The 17,594-nt window shown below is 56.4% G+C and overlaps 1 protein-coding gene across 2 annotated transcripts in view; it reads left to right on the top strand.

The window, feature by feature from the left end:
* Window positions 1-17,594, top strand: part of VIPR2 (vasoactive intestinal peptide receptor 2) — a 59,630-nt gene that overhangs the window by 29,447 nt on the left and 12,589 nt on the right. For both annotated transcript variants that reach the window (XM_055140969.1, XM_055140968.1), the window contains exon 5: window positions 9,031-9,128. In XM_055140969.1, coding sequence (XP_054996944.1) covers window positions 9,031-9,128 — 98 coding nt within the window. The remainder of the gene's footprint in view (window positions 1-9,030; window positions 9,129-17,594) is intronic.

Below are 17,594 nucleotides of genomic sequence, written 5' to 3'. Positions count from 1 at the left end.
CCTGTTCCTGCACGGCCCGAGCCTGCCCTGGTCTCACGTGTGCCATTTTTACTGGTTAAATCCCTCAGTTAAATTCCAAGGGGAAAGTAGCCTGCACGGAAGTCAGAGGCCTGGCGTGTCTGGGGAGGGTACACAAAGGCGGGCTTATGTGTCCCCAGGGAGGTCTGAGCCCGAGTGGGGGCAGCTATCTCTGTGCCCATCTCTCCTCTTCGACCAGGTGGCCTCCACGCTCCCGAGGGCTGGCCTGTACTTCTGAGCAGGCCAGGCTGCCCCACAGCTTCCCCGACGGGCCAAGACATCACTGTCAGGGTCCCACCCCAGAGGGCCCCCTGAATGGATCTAAGTTTCTAGAATGTTCCATTTCAAGCCATTTCTTACAAGCTGGGGTTCGATAGGTCTTGTCAAAGGCCTGAGTTCCCTGCAAACCCTACAGGATGGGACTGGAGCAATAGCACAGCGGGTAGGGCGTTTGCCTTGCACGCAGTCAACCCGGGTTCGGTTCCCAGCATCCCATATAGTCCCCCAAGCTCCGCCAGGAGTAATTCCTGAGTGCAGAGCTAGGAGTAACCCCTGAGCATCGCTGGGTGTGACCCAAAAAGAAAAACAAAAACCACAGGAAACAGAAGTTCGAGGAGTTGGGCCCAGGGTCCTGAGCGGCAGCAGGGAGGTGGGGTTCAGGGGAGACGTCTGTGTCTGAGCTGCCCACCAGGGTCCCCTGTGTCCTCCAGGCCTGCACGATGAGGGGGTGACTGCAGTGAGGAGGACAGAGAAACCTGGGGGGCAGGAGACATGTCTGGGCTCAGGGGGACTGGGGGGGAGGTGATAGCAGAGGCCTGTGGGGGTGTAGAGGGGTGTCTGCAGGGGGCTGCAGCCTCTGGGCCAACCCAGACTCCTCCTGGCCCCTCCAGGCCCCCGTTGCAGGCCATGCAGGAGCTGCCTGACTTCTGTCCTCAGCCACGCCCTGCCTGTCATCCCCAGCCCAGACACTGTCCATCCAGCTGTGGGCCTGGGGCTCTCCCAGTACTACACCAGGGTGGACACTGGCCCCCAGCTCCCTGTACCCAAAGCTGTCCCAAGACTCCAGGTCAGAGCTAGCCTCCCTGCCCCAGTTTCCCTCAATGCTTCCCGAACCCGCTCTCTCAGAAGCTGGCAGCTCATGGAAGTGCCTAGAAACTCAGCCATCACCTCCTGGCTGGTTCGCAGACACCTGCCACCAGCCTGGCCCAGGGCTACTCCCCAGCAGGCGTGCAGACGTGAGTGCCTGTCTCCTGCATTGCGGGTCTACTAGCTCGGGCTCAGGCAGAGTGCTGTGCTAAATTTAGCCCAGGAACTATTTGGCATTTCAGCTTCCCCTGCATCAGCGGGCACGTTTCTTCCACATTATGCCATATCCCTAAAATATTCCTGTGCTCAGCTTCATGCCGCAGGGGGCCCCTCACTTGTTTCACCCCAAGTCCCCTGACAACTGCACAGACCGGACTCACAGCAGCCCCACGCTCCTGGAATTCCCCTTCCCCAGCCTGTCGAGACCTCGGGAGGTGGGTTTCTCCCAGGAGCCCACAACTGGGCAGCCCCCAGAGAGGGAGGAGGCTGGGACCCCAAAGGTACCAGGTGTTGGCCAGAGCCCTGCTCCGTTGCATCTCCTGGGGAGACAGACAGACAAATGGACATCATATGGACCAAGACTCAATCTGCAGCCTGGAAACTGGCTGTGCCCCCCCCCACCCAGAAGCCGGCAGGGGGGAGCAGCCAACAACAAGAGGGGCAGGCTTCAAAGTTTAGGGTGTCTGAGGGCTCTACGAAGTAAGGAGAGTATATAACTAGCAATATTGGTTTTACTGACTACTGGGGAACTCTTGAAAGCCTCAGAAAAATGAAGACGAAGTTCTGAAAAGATTCACGCTCTGATCATCACGTTGGCACCACTGGCCAGAGTGCTCAGGGGGACCCTCAGGAGGGGGACCAAGAGGCAGGTGCTCCCTGCTCACGGTGTCCTCCTCCTTAACAGCCTGCTGTGTGGCCCGGATCGCACAGAGGGAGAGTGCCAGGGTGCGAGCCCCATCCCAGCACCACAGGGTGGGGCCCAAACCGGCAGAGTAGGAACGGCTCTTCTGTGGCGGTTGCTGCTTTCTCAGCAATATGCAGGTCGTTTTCCTTTTCAAGTAAAGTCAGATCGTACGTCCTGCAGGAAGCCACTGCAAGTGCCCTCTGTCCAGCAGCTCTGAGTTGCGTTTGCCATCACCGTCTCTCTCTTCAGTTCTGGTGGGAATAACTGGCACGGTGTGGGCAGCCCCGTGCAGTCTGTGGCATCACGGGCCCGGGGCCTTCTCCCTGGAGCAGGCTGTGTCTCCACATCTCCCACGTGAGGAGATAGTGCTGAGGGAGAGGCTGGCCACACACTGTCCGTCCTGTCCACCTTCTGGCCATGGTGCTTGGGCCTGACCTGGTTGCTCTCTCCAGCCACCTTTGCTTTAGCGGCTCCTCCCCGTGCTCCACCCAGAGCCGTCCTCGCTTGCCTCCCAGCATTGTGTCTTAGAAGAATGAGGCTGTTATTTCAGGGCCAGCTCTCTGGCATCTTTGTTGCTGCGTGTCGGGCCAGGTCTCCTGGTGAGGCTCTTTGTCCTCGGCCTCGCCCGAGGCTGCAGACTCTGCTGTGCGCATGCAAACACCCCGCTGGCGTCCTGACGGCCCTCAGTTCTCAGACCGCAGGGCGACAAAGGCCTGCCCTGGGATTCCCTGAGACACCGCCCCAGGACTCCAGCTCCAGACTCTGCCAGCGTCAGCCTCGCCCCGCTGCAATCATCGCCGCAGGCCCCACGCCAAGCAGGGATGCAGAGTCCCCACGGAGACCAGCCCTGTGGGCGGCCGTCAGAGCCCGGGCGGGCATCGCCAGCTCGTCTGCCCCATTCGGAGGGCTGTGACTCTAGGCCAGGCCTCGGGGCTGCCCAGTTCAACCAGAACAGCTGTTGCCATGCTGGCACGGGGACATGGTGCATCGCGACTGGCTGGCTCCCTGCTGAACTCAGCACGTGGGCCTCGCCGCCTCAGCTGCAGGACCCCTCACCTGCCTCCGCTTGGCTCTGGGGTGCAGGGGGACGGGTCCCTCCCCACAGGGAAAGGCCTTCAGATGGTCCAGGCAGTTGCCCCACACCCTGTGATCTGGGGACCCTCGGGGACACCCATCCTGCACTCAGACCTGAGCCCCAGAGGGATGTCTGTCCCATGCTGCTGCCCAGGAGGGACACCCTTCCTCACTGTGACCGGGGATTCCCCGCCCTGCACTGTCACCGAGAGGAAGACCCAGCTTCCTCCCGCGCTGCCCTGGTGCAGACTCACTGCCTCCTCGCCTGTCTGCAGAGCTGCTCACTGCCCTGGCCCTTCCCTCTGTCTGCAACCGTCACGGGCATCGCGGGGTTCCCGGGTGGGCACCACAGAGGCATGAACCGAAGGGTGTTGGCCTGGAGAGCTTCTGAACTGCTCTGTGGAGAGTTGGCACAAAGCCGCAGGCCCCCGTGCCCCGTGGTACTTCCCTAGGGGTAGTGGCGGCCCACCAGGATGTGAACTCCTCCTGACCCTGGCTCTCTGGCTGGGCCCTGCCCTCACCTCCCTCCTCCCCTGCTGTGGCAGGGCGCAGTGGCTCTGCCTGGCTCTGCTCCCTTCTCCGACCTTGGCTCCTTGGGGTGTCCTTAGCCCTGATTCCATCTGTTGTTCCCTTCACAGTGATCTCCCACTCACCATAACCACAGGTCCCACGTTCATGATATCCCACACGTGCAGCCGCTGAAGCCCGTGGGAATGCATCCTGAGTGCAGGCTGCAGATGGTCAGCCTGTGCTGACCCCAGAAGGCGGGGGGGGGCGGGGGGGGGAGGAGGCCTTTCAGCCCCATAGGTGGAGTCACTTCCGATTGCGCACTAGGAAATGCCAGAGGTATTAGTTATGATGCTGGTGTTCGTGTTGCAGACTCATTGCGCTAAGCTCTTGCATGAGCAGGAGAACCTACTGAAATCGCACCCAGAGGACAGGAACCATCACGTTCAGGGGCGGGAACAAGCCCCTGCTCCTGGGTGAACTGGGGGCTGCGTGTGAATGCAGCCCCAAGGAACCTGGGGAAGTGCCCCCGAGCCCCTGCAACCACGTGCCTGTGCTTCTCTCGCGTTCCAGCAGCGGCTCCTGCAGCTGGTGGGCAAGCTGGGCTCCTCCACGGCCACTGGCAGGCCCCCAGAGCGCCCCCTGCAGGTGAAACGAGCTTGCGGGATGCACACACCTTGCACACACCTGCCAAGCTGGCAGCATCCAGCTGCCTCTTCCTCTCCTCCAGGCATCCACCAGGACAGCAGTTCTGTGTTCACGGGAAAATCAGTGTGAGGACTTCCTGTAGCTGCCTTCACCCACCTCACAGGCCGTCGTGGCTGTATCCTCACTGTGCAGCACGGGAGGACTGGGTGTAACCCTGTATCTTAGTAACAGAGCTTTGCCACAGTGGAGGGGAGTCAGAAGCCAGGAGTCTCGCCACTGATGCTTCCCCAGAGCTGAGGAATGTGCAGCCCCACGCACCCACTGCACAGCATTGCTCATGGGAGGGCCCTGCCCTGCCGTGCTCTGGGCGGCATCATCTCCAGACTGGCGTCTCCTACTCCCTCCACACCCTGTGGCTCCATGGCTCCGTAGCTCCGTGGCCCCGTGGCTCTGCGTGGCCTGGGAGCCCGTTTCCCGCAACAGACTCTTCTGTCTCGGACAGACACGATGAACTCTCCCATTGCCCTGCCCAAGGCTGTCCCATGAGTCAGAGTCTGGGGGAGTCTAACGAGCTGCCGTTGGCCGGTGGGCAGTTTCTGTGTGAGTCTCCAGCGGGCCCGGGACCCGTGCAGGAGCGTGACTGTGTCTGCGGTGGGCCCGTGACCGGCCCTGCTGCGCCCAGTGTCTGCTGCAGCTGTCCCAGGAGGGCAGGGGGGCGCAGGCTGCTCTCACGTGCTGCCCAGTGGGAGGGGTGTGAGCGTCCTTCTGGGCTGCTCTGGTGGGGGGTGTCGAGGCCATGGCTGAGTGTCTCCGAGCTCCTGTCCTCGCTGCTGGTCCCGAGGGTGCCCGTGTGGGTCCGGCCCTTCGTCAGAGGCGTCTCTAACGAGCCCGCTCTCTGGCACCGCCTCTCACAGGGCTCCGTGTCCCCCGGGGTCCGGCTTAGTGGCCTCGTTTCGTGGACGGGGCCTTCGGTGCCGTGTGCAGAGGCCTCTCCGTGGCCGGAGCACTGTGCTTCCTGCCAGGCGACCTTCTGGAGGGTTCCCGGCTCTGCCCTCGGCGTCTGTCGTCCACTTGGGGGCCGGGTTCCTGCTGGGGCTGAGGTCTCGGTCCAGGCTGTCTGTGCTGCCTGTGGTGTCCAGTTCCGGCCTCTGGTCAGAGACCATCCTTGCTCCGAGTGCGGCTCCGGCCCGTGGTGGGATCCCCGGGTGTGTCTCTGCGGGTCTGTCCCCCTGCTGTGGCCTGGTCTTTCCCCTTCTGCCGTGCCAGCTGGATTCCTTCAGTCCTGCACTGCGTCTCTGGTCTGCTCTGTAGCTGAGCCCGTAGGAGTCGCCTGTCTGTGCATCTGCTGGGTCTGGCCTACCCCTGTCCTCCCCTGTCTCATCATTTCTTCAAGTTTCCCTTGTTAGGAAGGAGCAGCAGCTGGCAAGCACCTGCCCAGTGGAGTGACCCGCAGAGAGAAGAGAGTGGGTGAGAGTGAGGGCCCCGTCCAGCTCTCCACTCAGGGTGCTGTGCTGAGTCTGTCGCACCGGGCCAGCTGCATGTCGGCATTGGGGAACGAGCCCGACCTCCCATGCTGGTGCTGCAGGAGGGAGCGAGCCTTGTGGTGGCGGCTGTGGTCCCCTTACTGTCAGCGAAGAGCCCGGTTGACAGGCATGCCTTGAAGGGTATTTCGCCAGTAATTGGCAAGAAGAGGAATTTGGTTCCCCAGTAGCTCTGCCGTCTGTGACTGAGCCTCGCCCTGGGTGCGGCTGAGGAACTCTGGTGCTGGCACAGGCCTGGGGTATGCATGGGAGCTGGGAGCACAGTTCTCCCGAAAGTGGCGGCCAGGCAAGAGTGGTGGTGCTCCACATCGGAGCCAGGCTACTGCGCAAATCACGCGGGGCCTCGATGCCATGCCCAGGGCCTGCTCAGAGCCTCCAGGCACTGCCCCAGGCCAGCCGCGGAAAGCCAGTGGCCAGTAGGTGTCCTTGTCCTGAGGGTGGCCAGGGGAAGTGGTGGTGGCTCCACTGTGGAGACATGTGAGAATTGGGGTCACACATACACAGCCATGTCCCAGCACGTGTGCACACGGGCCCACATGTGAGCACCAGACACTGAGGTCCTGCTCCGCTAGATAAGCCAGCGGTGGCTGAGCCACGCCGGATCTTTGCTCCAGGGTCTCTCCCAGGGATGGACCCAGGGCACCGTGGTGTCACCACAGGTCTGACCCTGGCCTTCTGGTGAGAAGCAGAGGCAGCTTTTACGGGGGTACCCTGGGCATGGTGCTCCAGCCCTGCCGCCGTCCACACAGTGTGAGCTGGAGGCGCAGCAAGGCTCTGCGGGGTTGCGGGAGCTGCCACGTGCTCCCAGCTGCCCTGACTAGGCTCCCGTGTAATGCCATGCCCGCTGTGCCAAAGATTTCCGACAGAGGCTCTGCTCTTCTGGGGACGAGTGTTGGCCACTGGCTGGGTCGCACAACCAGAACAGCCTCTAGAGTCAGAGCACGGCGTCACCATGACTGCTGCCTCTCAGGGCAGCGGCTGTCCTGTCCCCCATGATGGCAGGCACAGGCCTGGCCCGCCGTCTGCCCCTAAACGCACTCCGGGCAGAGTGTGGGGAAGCTGTTGGGAAGAGGCCTCTGGTGAGTGCCCACTCCATGGGAGACAGGAAATAGCCTTGCCAGGACACCACCACCTGGCAACAGGGCTTGAGCTAAAGACTAGTCCTGGTGCAGAGCTGGGCTCAAGGCCACGCCTCACAGTATGGAGACAAGACAGTGTGCTGGCTGCTCTGCTGTGTGGACGTGCACAGGTGTTCCACTGCCCTTGCAAGTGAGTCAGTCTCACACTGATCCCCCCGTGGCTGCAGTCTCACACTGTGATCCCCCCGTGGCTGCAGAGTCTCACACTGTGATCCCCCCGTGGCTGCAGTCTCACACTGTGATCCCCCGTGGCTGCAGTCTCACACTGTGATCCCCCCGTGGCTGCAGTCTCACACTGTGATCCCCCCGTGGCTGCAGAGTCTCACACTGTGATCCCCCGTGGCTGCAGTCTCACACTGTGATCCCCCATGGCTGCAGAGTCTCACACTGATCCCCCCGTGGCTTCAGAGTCCCACACTGTGGATCCCCCACATAGCTGTAGAATCTCGATACCGTGACCGCCACACGACTGCAGTCTCACACTGCACCATCTCACATGTGGCTGCAGAGTCTCACACGGTGATCCCCCCGTGGCTGCAGAGTCTCACACGGTGATCCCCCCGTGGCTGCAGAGTCTCACACGGTGATCCCCCCGTGGCTGCAGAGTCTCCCACTGGTCTCCCCCGTGGCTGCTAGGGAATGCCTCACCGAGAGGAGGTTAGGAGCAGGTCCTGCTGCCAGAGGCTCCAGGGTGGTCTGAGGAACAGTCTCATCGCTCCACCTGGGGCCTGTCCCAGATGCTCAGGGTTTTGTGACTGCAGTGTGCAGATGCTCAGTTGACACGTGTCACCCTTCCTGTGCAGACGCCTCTGGTAGTGATCCTGCTCCTGGCCCATTCTTCTCCTCTCCCACACCTGAAAGGGGATGTGCACCTCAGAAGTCATCCACTGGGGCTTGGGGCCTGAACCATCTTAGAACTTCCTGTAAGAGGATTGGAATTCTGCATTCAAATGCAAAAGAAACCAGAGGTGTTTTTCAGAATGGAAAGTTGCAGAATCCTGGAGCCCCAAAGGCCTCTGCCTATGACATCCCCCAGCCTTGCCCTGCCCAGCTCCCCACCTACCAACACGCACACGAACACGCACACACGCACGCGCGCACACACACACACACACGCACACGCACCTGACCATATCTGCAGGAGCAGCTCCCGCCAGCCCTCTGGGTCTGCAGAGCCCCCCATCTCCTGGCAGCTCACTGGCTGTAGGAGTCGGGTGATCAGGCTGTTTCAGGTACCGCATGATGGGCACTGGCTGTAGGAGTCGGGTGATTCAGGTTGGTTCTGGTGTGGCCTGGCAGCCACTAACTCTGTGGTAGAGCTGGGGTGTGCAGGACCCTGTGCTGGCGCCCCTGTCCTGTCGTGACAGAGTTCCTACACATGCTTTCCCTGAGTCTGACTGTGTGGGACCGTCTGACCATAGGGCTGAACTTACCAACGGGGAGTGGGCTGGGGTGAGGGGCGCAGGGCCACGAGAACACCGTGGCGTGGTGAAGGGATATTGTCACTTTGGTGATGTCCTAACTAGGCACAGATATGATCTGTCTTGTATACCTTGTTCCCTCAAAATTAAATTGTATCAAGAAATGTTGAGAGCATTAAAATGTGAAGATAGTGCAGCTAGTCACTCCTTCTGGATTCAGTGTCCCCTCTCCCTGAGTGTGTGTGTGTGTGTGTGTGTGTGTGCGCGTGCGCGCGTGTGTGTGAGGGGGGGTGGGAGAGAATCACACGGGGCTTTGACACTCAGTTGTGCTCTGAGAAGAGCATCCCAGCACACCCCATGGGGCTGAGCATCTGGCCACATTGCTTGGGACACGCTCAGGGCTGCTGTGGTAGTGACCCAGCCTGTCTCCCCACTTCATCCCTTCCTTTCTCCCTCTGCTCCTTCTTCCCTCCTCCCACTCTCCACTCATCTCTCTGTCCTGGGCTCTCCCTGGTTGTGGCAGTTTCTGGCCCCTGCACACAGAGCTGCTGTCAGGAAACCTCGTCTGTGACACAGTGACACAGGACTGTGGGTGTTGGGGGCCCCATTCTGCGTTCTGGGCCTTGGACCCCAGCACAAGCTCTTGGTAGTCGCTGCCACCACTACCTCAGACCCTCACTTCCTTTCTGCAGATCTCATTCTATGACCTGGTGAAAGCTATCTACACCCTTGGCTACAGCCTCTCTCTGATCTCCCTGACAACCGGAAGCATCATTCTCTGCCTCTTCAGGTAGGTGGTGGAAGCGAGCAGTTCTCCCCGGACGCGAGCATGGATGACCCGGTGAGTCAGGCAGGCCGTGGGGCCTGTGTCCGAGCCACGTGGTGCTGCTAGGGGTGTTTTTCTTGAATGCTTCATGCTCTCTCCGCCAGCAGACCACACCCTCTGGATGAGAACCAAGTCCATGTTTACTTACCACGTCCTCACAGCTACTTGAATCTGGACAGAGCAGAAGCACCAGGTGTGGCCTTTGTGGAGCGCTTGCCGTTTGGCCGTGGGCACTTTGCCAGGAGACTTGTGAGGTGCTCAGGAGGAAGAGACCACTTCACCATGTCCCGCCTCAAACGCGGGCAGCCTCAGCGGATATGTGGCAAATTACACAGCTCTCTGTACCCATCAGTGCGGACATGCCTGGCAGACACCGGCTGAGGGGAGGGCTGTCTTTCTGGTGTGAACTGATAGCCCAGCCCTGAGCCCTCAGGGGCCAGTGAGAACCGACAGGAACCTCCCGGGCTAAAGGAGAGGCTGTGGTCCAGTCAGAAGCCTGCGTGTCGCCTTCAAACCCCAGAGTGGGCATAAGCTCTGGGGAACAGGTTGACCTCTGCCATCCTCAGCCTTGGGCCCCACACCCTGGTCTCTGCTGGCAGAGCCAATATTCACACTCTGATGGAGAAAGGATCGGTATCCACACACAGGACCAACATCCAGTACTCACACACAGCCAGTGATGGAGCAACCAGTATTCACACACAGTTGCTGACAGGCGAAGGACTGGAATTTACAGAGTCGCTGATGGAGAAAGGACCAGCATTCATACTCAGTCTCTCGTGGAGCAATGAAACCATTTAGATCAAACAGCCCACAGGAGGTCTGGGTTATCAGCAAAGTGAGTGAGTTTGCACGAGGAATAGAGCTGAGAAAACTGGCAATGTCTTTATATTATGCTTTTCCTTCTTGCCCTCGCTCAGCTTTTGCTGCTGGTTGGCCATTCTCGGAGGAATAAGTCAGAACCTCAAACCCAGAGCTGCTTTTAAAACTGTGGGGATGCTCTGTCACATTAAGTGCTTTTAAAATGTTCATTCGTGTTGGTGTTTTTTCTCCTGTTACGTGTTTCTAAACCTACACCTCGTTAAAGACAAAGAAGAAACTTAGGGAGGTGCTGGTTCCCGGTGATCTGAGCTGCTAAGTCTGCTGGTTCAGAGCGACATGTTGATGACCCACACTCATCCCTAGCAGTGTGGAAATCACGTGATCAGCCGCCCAGGAGCAACTCAGCTACCAGGAAGATGGACACGCACGGATTCTTGATGAGCATCTCAGCTTTGCTCTGTTGTTGCCCACTGCTGAGACCTTGCTGATGGACGGACAGACGGACGGATGGATGAGGTGGGACGGAGGGAGGTTCCCCTCGCACTGCCCCACGCCCTCCCCACAGTTTGTGGATGAGCGGCTCAGTAATGATGGTTGGAAACGAGCCCTGGCAGTCTTCCTGCGTGTATTGTCGTAGGAAAACCCAAGGTAAGGAAGTAGCAGGTTTCTCATTCGCAGAGAGCGTGGAGAGGTGGTTCCTTAGACCCAGTCTCAGTGTGGTGCAGGTGGGGGCTAGGAGTGGGAGTCCCGGGGGCCTCGCCCAGCAAGCGCTTCCTGTCGTCCAGGGTGCGGCACCGTGCCGACCACCGGCCCAGCAGCAGCTTGGTAACTGCTGACACCGTGCCAGGTGAGGTGCTGTGGCTGTTGGCCGGTCCTTTCTCGGCATCTCCCTTGGTAGTGTGTGGCCCCGGTGGTGGCCACATGGGGAGTTTGGAGGCAAGTGCAAGGCCCCGACTCCCACTCCCCCACTTCTGATCCCAGCTGCCATCAGCAGCCACCAGTCAGGCCTAGTGTGGGAGAGCCCCCGAGCCCCAGTGCTGAGTCCTACGGGGGCTGTGGGGGCTGTCGCCAGGCGACAGAGGAGCGGATTCTGAGAGGCGTGTCTGGAGGCCACAGTGCCAGGTATCATGCAGCCGTGACTCCCACAGCACCCCTTGCAGAAGCCGACCCAAGAGCAACGTAGCAGAGCGTTTCCGGGTGCGGACATGGGAGCACAGGCCAGGCAGGTGCCCGCACTCCGGCCCTGACGGGGCCCGCACGGCCTCTTCCTCCTGAAGGCGGCTGTTGCCTCCTTCCAGGGTGTTATGTCGGACAGACACTCTGTGCTCTCTGGTTCTTCCCTTCAGCATTAGCAGGGCCTCCAGCCTGTTGCTGCCTGCAGTTCCCTGCTCCCTTTTGCTGTGAACTCGGCGGGCCCCAAAGGTGGCTTATGTGAGGTGGGGAGGAGAGAGGCGGTCACTTTCTCCAGTCTGCCTCTGCCGCCCTGCTGAGAAAGTTAGGACTGATAAAGTCTGCAGTGAGCCCCTTCCTGGCATGGACCTTGAGTCCTCCCAGCCCCACGAGGTGTCTGCCAAGCCACACCTGATGCCCACTTGGTCTTCTTGGCACGGGAGTCGATCCCCACAAGCCCATCTCTGGGGGTGCAGCACCCTCGGGGTGCATTAAGGAATTGCTCTCTGCAGGAAAGGAAAGTCAGTCCCAGGCCTTCCCCAGGGTTTCCAGGTACTCTGTCCTGTCTCGCAGAAAAGAATTTCAGGAGTAGACGAGCAGTGAAGTAAAATTAAATTTTATTTGGAAGGTTTTCGGAAAGGGAAGGAGGGGAAAAGTGAGAGAGAGTAACACGATGAAGAGAGAACGCGGGCTTCCCCAAAGACAGAGCTCCAGCACACATCTCAGGAAGGGAGATGTGGGCAACACGTGTGCCCGAGCAGCACATGGGCTCAGGCGGCATATGCGTGCACTTGCTTTGTTCAAGGTGGCTTTTACAGGTTTCCTTCCAACCTGCCCCACGTGGGGCTTCCACCAGGTAAAAGACCATTGCTAACATTGTGTGAGGGAAGCACAAGCATGAAAATGTGTGACTCTGTTACTGTACCCCCATGGTGATTCACTAATTAAAAAAAATAAATAAATAAGAAGTCATACTTCCAGTGATGAAGGAACAAAGACCATTCCTAAGGCAGCTGCCAGGGGGGTAGAGGCGGGAGTGGCCAGCGGTCCTCTTTGAGATTCCCTTCCTGACCTCTGTTCCTGCGGAGTCTCGTCTGCCGGGGTGCAGCTCCCTGCCCTCACAGGCAGTGCCCTCCACTCCACACTGTCCTCTCGGCCTTTCAGTGCAGCCTCCTGTGTGGTCTCGGTAAGAGGGAGTCGTGGTTCTAACCTGCACTTCACTGCTGGATAATGACATCAACAGTCTGGTCTTTTGCTGCCTTTTTTTTAAATTAGTGAATCACCGTGAGGGTACAGTTACAGATTTACACATTTTCGTGCTTGTGTTTCCCTCATATAATGTTCGAGGACCCATCCCTCCACCAGTGTCCATTCTCCGTCACCAATGAACCCGGTATCCCTCCCACCCCCCAATCCCATCCCCCACCCCACCCCGTTCTGTGGCAGGGCATTCTCTTTCGTTCTCTCTCTCCTTTTGGGTGCTGTGCTTTGCAATAGGGGTATTGAGTGGCCATTGTGTTCAGTCTCTGGTCTACTTTCAGCACGTATCTCCCTTCCCGAGTGGGTTCTCCATCCACATTTTACTTGGTGTCCCCTTCTCTATCTGGGATGACTTTCCCCCAGCATGTGAGGACAGCCTCCAAGCTATGGAGCCAACCTCCTGGTGTTATAAACTACTATTCTTGTGTATTAGTCTCCTACTCTGTTATTCTATATTCCACAGATGAGTGCAATCTTTCTATGTCTGTCTCTCTCTTTCTGATTCATTTCACTTAGCATGATACTTTCCATGTTGATCCACTTATATGTAAAGTTCATGACTTCATCTTTTCTAATAGCTGCATAGTATTCCATTGTATAGATGTACCAAAGTTTCTTTAACCAGTCGTCTGTTCTCGGGCACTCAGGTTTTTTCCAGATTCTGGCTATTGTAAACAGTGCTGCAATGAACATGTAAGTGCAGATGTCATTTCGACTGTACTTTTTTGCTTCTCTGGGATATATTCCCAGTGGTGAAGCTCTTTTAGCTCCACGTAGTGCTGCGTGGGGCCACGTCTGTGTGCAGCCGCTCTGTGACCTCAGTCTGAAAGTGCCTGATATTGATGAAGCTCAGGTACCATTTTTTGTTTATTTGGGGGCCACATCCGACTGTGCTCAGGGCTTACTCCTGGCTCTGTGCCCAGGGATTATCCTGGCGAGACTCGGGCACTCTAGAGCCAGGGGCTGAGCTCGTCATCTACCTGCAAGGCCAGTTCCTTACCCCCTCCATCCCTCTGGCCTTACCATTTGTGCTTCCCAAACCCTGGCTGAAAACCTCGACCTGTTTTTCTTTATGTCCATACTTGTTACGTCTTCTTGCCTGTGGGCTATGCTCTGTCTGCCACTTACTTGCATGAGGTGTGATGTCAGGACTGAGGTGGTGGCCCTGACGTGTGACATGTGTCCATGTGACAACCGCCCAGCCTGCCCTGCTGCCTCTCCCACTGCCCTTGTTGCTGACCAGGCCAGAGCCCAGGCCCGTCTCCCGGAGGGCTCTGCTCTTTGCTCCGCGGGGAGCCTCTGTCTGCACCCCAGCTTCACAGCTCCTGTCGGGACGCCGTCTGGCGCACAGGCCGACCAGCCAGACGCGCTGGCTCCCCCACGACAGCCACCGACCCCTGCCGTGTGGCCCTTTCTTTCCTGGGTGGGCCTTGAACAGGACACCCCTAGCACTTGCTGACACTGTCCAGTGAGTCGCTGTCGCACCCACGTGCTCCGGGGACGTCCCCTGAGTGTGGTGCACACAGCTCGCTGGGCTCTGCGCGGGCCGAGGCCTGCTCCACACACAGCTGTCCAGTGAGTCGCTGTCGCGCCCACGTGCTCCGGGGACGTCCCCTGAGTGTGGTGCGCACAGCTCGAGGTCTGCTCCACACACAGCTGTCTCTGCGGCCGCACGTGGCTCCTGTGCCCCTGATCGTCCTAAAGTCCCCAAGGCCTTCTGGGACAAGAGTTGTCATGTGGGAAGTCGGTTTTAGGTTCAGTTTTTAAAAACAGACATAACCTGATACAGATTCATTCTTCTTACTTAGTTGTACTTCCCTAGGAATTGTCTGTCAGGCATATTTTCAATATTATCACTTTTTTTCAATTCTAACTGCTTTTCTTTACTTGAAATTCTCAATGTCATTTTTGTAGTTTATTTTTATTTATTTATTTACAGGGCTTTTGTTATTGAATCACTGTGAGAGAGACCCTTGCAAAGCTGCTCATGATCGGGTTCCGGTCACAGTCTTCCAACACCCATCCCTCCGCCAGTGTCCCCAGGCCCACCCCCACCTGCCTCTGTGGCAGGTTCTTTTCTCCTCTCTGTGTCTCTGTCTCTCTCTCTTTATCTCCCCAAATATATAGTAGAAGACTAGTGTCCGAGGCCAGGGAAAACAGGAGCTAGGAGGACAGGTCAGTGGTTGGAATCTGCCACTAGTGAGTGGAGGGTGGAGGGTAGGTAAGATGGAGAAGGACCAGTATGGCAATAATGATTGGAAATGATAACCCTGGATAAGAGCTGAGTGTTAAAACTAGGTGAAGGACAGGGTACAGTGCCGCACACTCTGTTACCGGCTGGATTCCACGGGACGTCAGAAGACCGCATGGCCACCCACCATCTGGTCAGTCTTCTTCGTCAAAACCCTGAATGAATGGTTTGAGGCTCTTCCTGTCCCTGGAGAGAGCAGATACCATTGGGCTACACTAGCACACGACAGGGACAAATGGAGACGTTACTGGCGCCCGCTCGAGCAAATCGAAGATCAACGGGACGACAAGTGATACAAGTGAACAGTAACAAGATGTTTTGCCAAAAGTAAAGCGAGAAGTTTGTTAAGGAATACAGGTTTATTAAGGAAACCACGTTGCCCCGGAGGAGAAGCCTGTGGGCGCTCTAAAGCCAGTGAAGATAAAGAGAAGGGAAGAGGAGTTCTGCTCGGCATGGCCTCGGTGCCTTCTGTTACCCTTTCCTAGTGCCCGCAGACCGTTGGGCAGGAAGTTCGTATGAAAACACATCTGCTGTCTTCAGACTCTCAGCCAGTTTCAGGAAGTGAGTGACAGCAAGATGTACAGATGCTTTGGGCATATCTGAGTGTTTCAGCTGAGGACGTTTCTGCGTGCCTGGCATTTAAACACCTGCATTTCTCACAGGAGCCGAGCTAGACCGTTCCCTAGTGGGATCCATGCTAGACCACTTCGCTTATAAAAAAGAAACACCAAGCCCAGAAGAACTTTTCACGGGGAAAGGGAGCTGAAGCCCAGTCTGTAGCTGCTTCCTGCTGAGTGGCAAAGTGAGGAGGCCTGGGCTTGGCTCAGGTCTTCCCGGGGCTGGAGGGTCAGTGGTGGAAGGAACACCCCACTTGGTCCACAGGTGACACAAAGACAGCAGGCTGAGGAAGGGTGGAAGAAGCCCCACTTTTATAAGAGGATTTTATCATCTGGAACTTGATTCACTCTTAATGAGAAGAGATTAGTTTTGTTATTTGAGCAAACGGGACCCAAAATGAAAGGCAAGAAAGATCGTAACCAATGGCCCCAAAAAGGAAGAAGTAGGGTAGCCTCTGTAAAATGCCAAGCCTTTTATCTGGGAGTTTTGACTCCATGCCCTTAGTCAGAAGGCCTTTCATCGAGTTTTTCATTTCTACCTTATATGGTCTTGAGAGAATTGCCCAAATTGTTAGTCAACGCAAGTCAACTTAAAACACACACATACACAGCCCAAAAGTGGAGACCAGCACACTCCACAGTGCCGCCTTGCTCCTGCCCGGCCCCCACTGCTCAGGACAAGCCTCGTCCAGAAATTAATCTGTTGGAAAACTCAGGAATGCGTGTTTTATAACTGAAATCTCCAGGCTTTCGCAGAGACGGAGATGAGCTTCCTCCCCACGTCTCCCTGTACTTCAGAAGCCCTGGCAGTCACGGACTCGCCCCAAAGCTGCCACCCTGCTAAAACTCCAGCTGTATCACCCCACTAAAAATGTTTGGACTCCCTGGAGCATGCAGCTGCATTCGCGGCCATGCGACCTCTCAAACTCTATAACCCTGATAAATCAGGAGTAGCACACCAGATTGCAACCAACCTCAATTAACAAAATATAAACAAAATATAAACCTATAGCAACATCTTATTGATCTCTTGTACAAGGACTTAATGGCTACATGGTGAGACACAACAATCCTCACTAACTTTCTTCTAAGGCAACACTTTTTGATCATCCATTTAGCAAATTATTTGTAACAAGCAATATAAAATAAATCATTGAGGTTCTGCTACAGGGGCAAAACTTAAAGGGTGGTTCAGAAAATTGGAGATAATGGTGGTGAGAAGGTGCAATGGTGGTGGGGTTGGTGTTGGTATATTGTATGTCTGTAGCAAATCATCATAAACAACTTTGTAAACTAGTGTTTATACAAAGCATCACTTGTATCACTTGTCGTCCCGTTGATCTTCGATTTGCTTGAGCGGGCGGCAGTAACATTGCCATTTGTCCCTGTCGAGTGCTAGTGCAGCCCAATGATATCTGCTCGCTCCAGGAACAGGAAGAGCCTCAAACTGTTCATTCAGGGATTTGACGAAGAAATCTGACCATCTAGTTGGTGGGCGGCCACGTGGTCTTCTGACGTCCTGTGGAATTCAGTTGGTAATAGCTCTAGTCCAGTGGTCGTCTCTGAATCACATTACATGACCAGCCCATCTGATTTTTGATGCCTTGGCAAATGAGACAGCGTCCCTGATTCTTGACCATTGACAGAGGTCAGAACTCCGGATTCCTTCTCTCACTTGAGTGAGATGTGATACTCCAAGCATAGCTCTTTCAATTCCTCTTTGGGATACCCAAATAGCATTCTCATCCTGCTTGCGTAGGACCCAGGTCTCTGAGGCATATGTTAGTGCAGGAAGAACGGTAGAATTAAAAAGATGTGCCCGGAGTCAGAGGTTCTTCATCCTCTTAACCACTTCTTTGATGCTCTTGAATGCATTCCACGCTGCTCTCTTCCTTCTGCTCAGTTCTGGCGCCAAGTCGTTCCTCATGTTGATTTCTCGAGCCAGGTACACATAGCTGCTGTATTCGGAGATGTTCGTTCCATTGAGAGCAAATGGAGCTCTCAAAGCATTAGTATAAGGGGAAAATAAAATTTTATCAAAAACCTGGACTCATAAAGGGGTAGAGCAAGTTCTTTTAAAACTGCTGTGAATATAATGCTTAGCGAAGTTAGTCAGAAGGAGAGACACAGACACAAAATTATCTCCCTCGTATGTGGACTTTAAAGAAACAACAAGTACTCAAAGAATAGAAACTGAGAACTGGTCTTAAATAGGAAGCATGTGTTGTAGGGGGAATGGGAGCAGCATTAAAACAATGTCACAGAAGGACAAACGGCTTCTTAATGACCATAATTAAAGATTTCACAACA

Source organism: Sorex araneus, chromosome 1 (assembly GCF_027595985.1).
Source record: "Sorex araneus isolate mSorAra2 chromosome 1, mSorAra2.pri, whole genome shotgun sequence".
Classification (NCBI taxonomy): domain Eukaryota; kingdom Metazoa; phylum Chordata; class Mammalia; order Eulipotyphla; family Soricidae; genus Sorex; species Sorex araneus.
The sequence above is the reverse complement of the archived record's forward strand: the minus strand, read 5'-3'. Positions and strand labels throughout refer to the sequence as shown.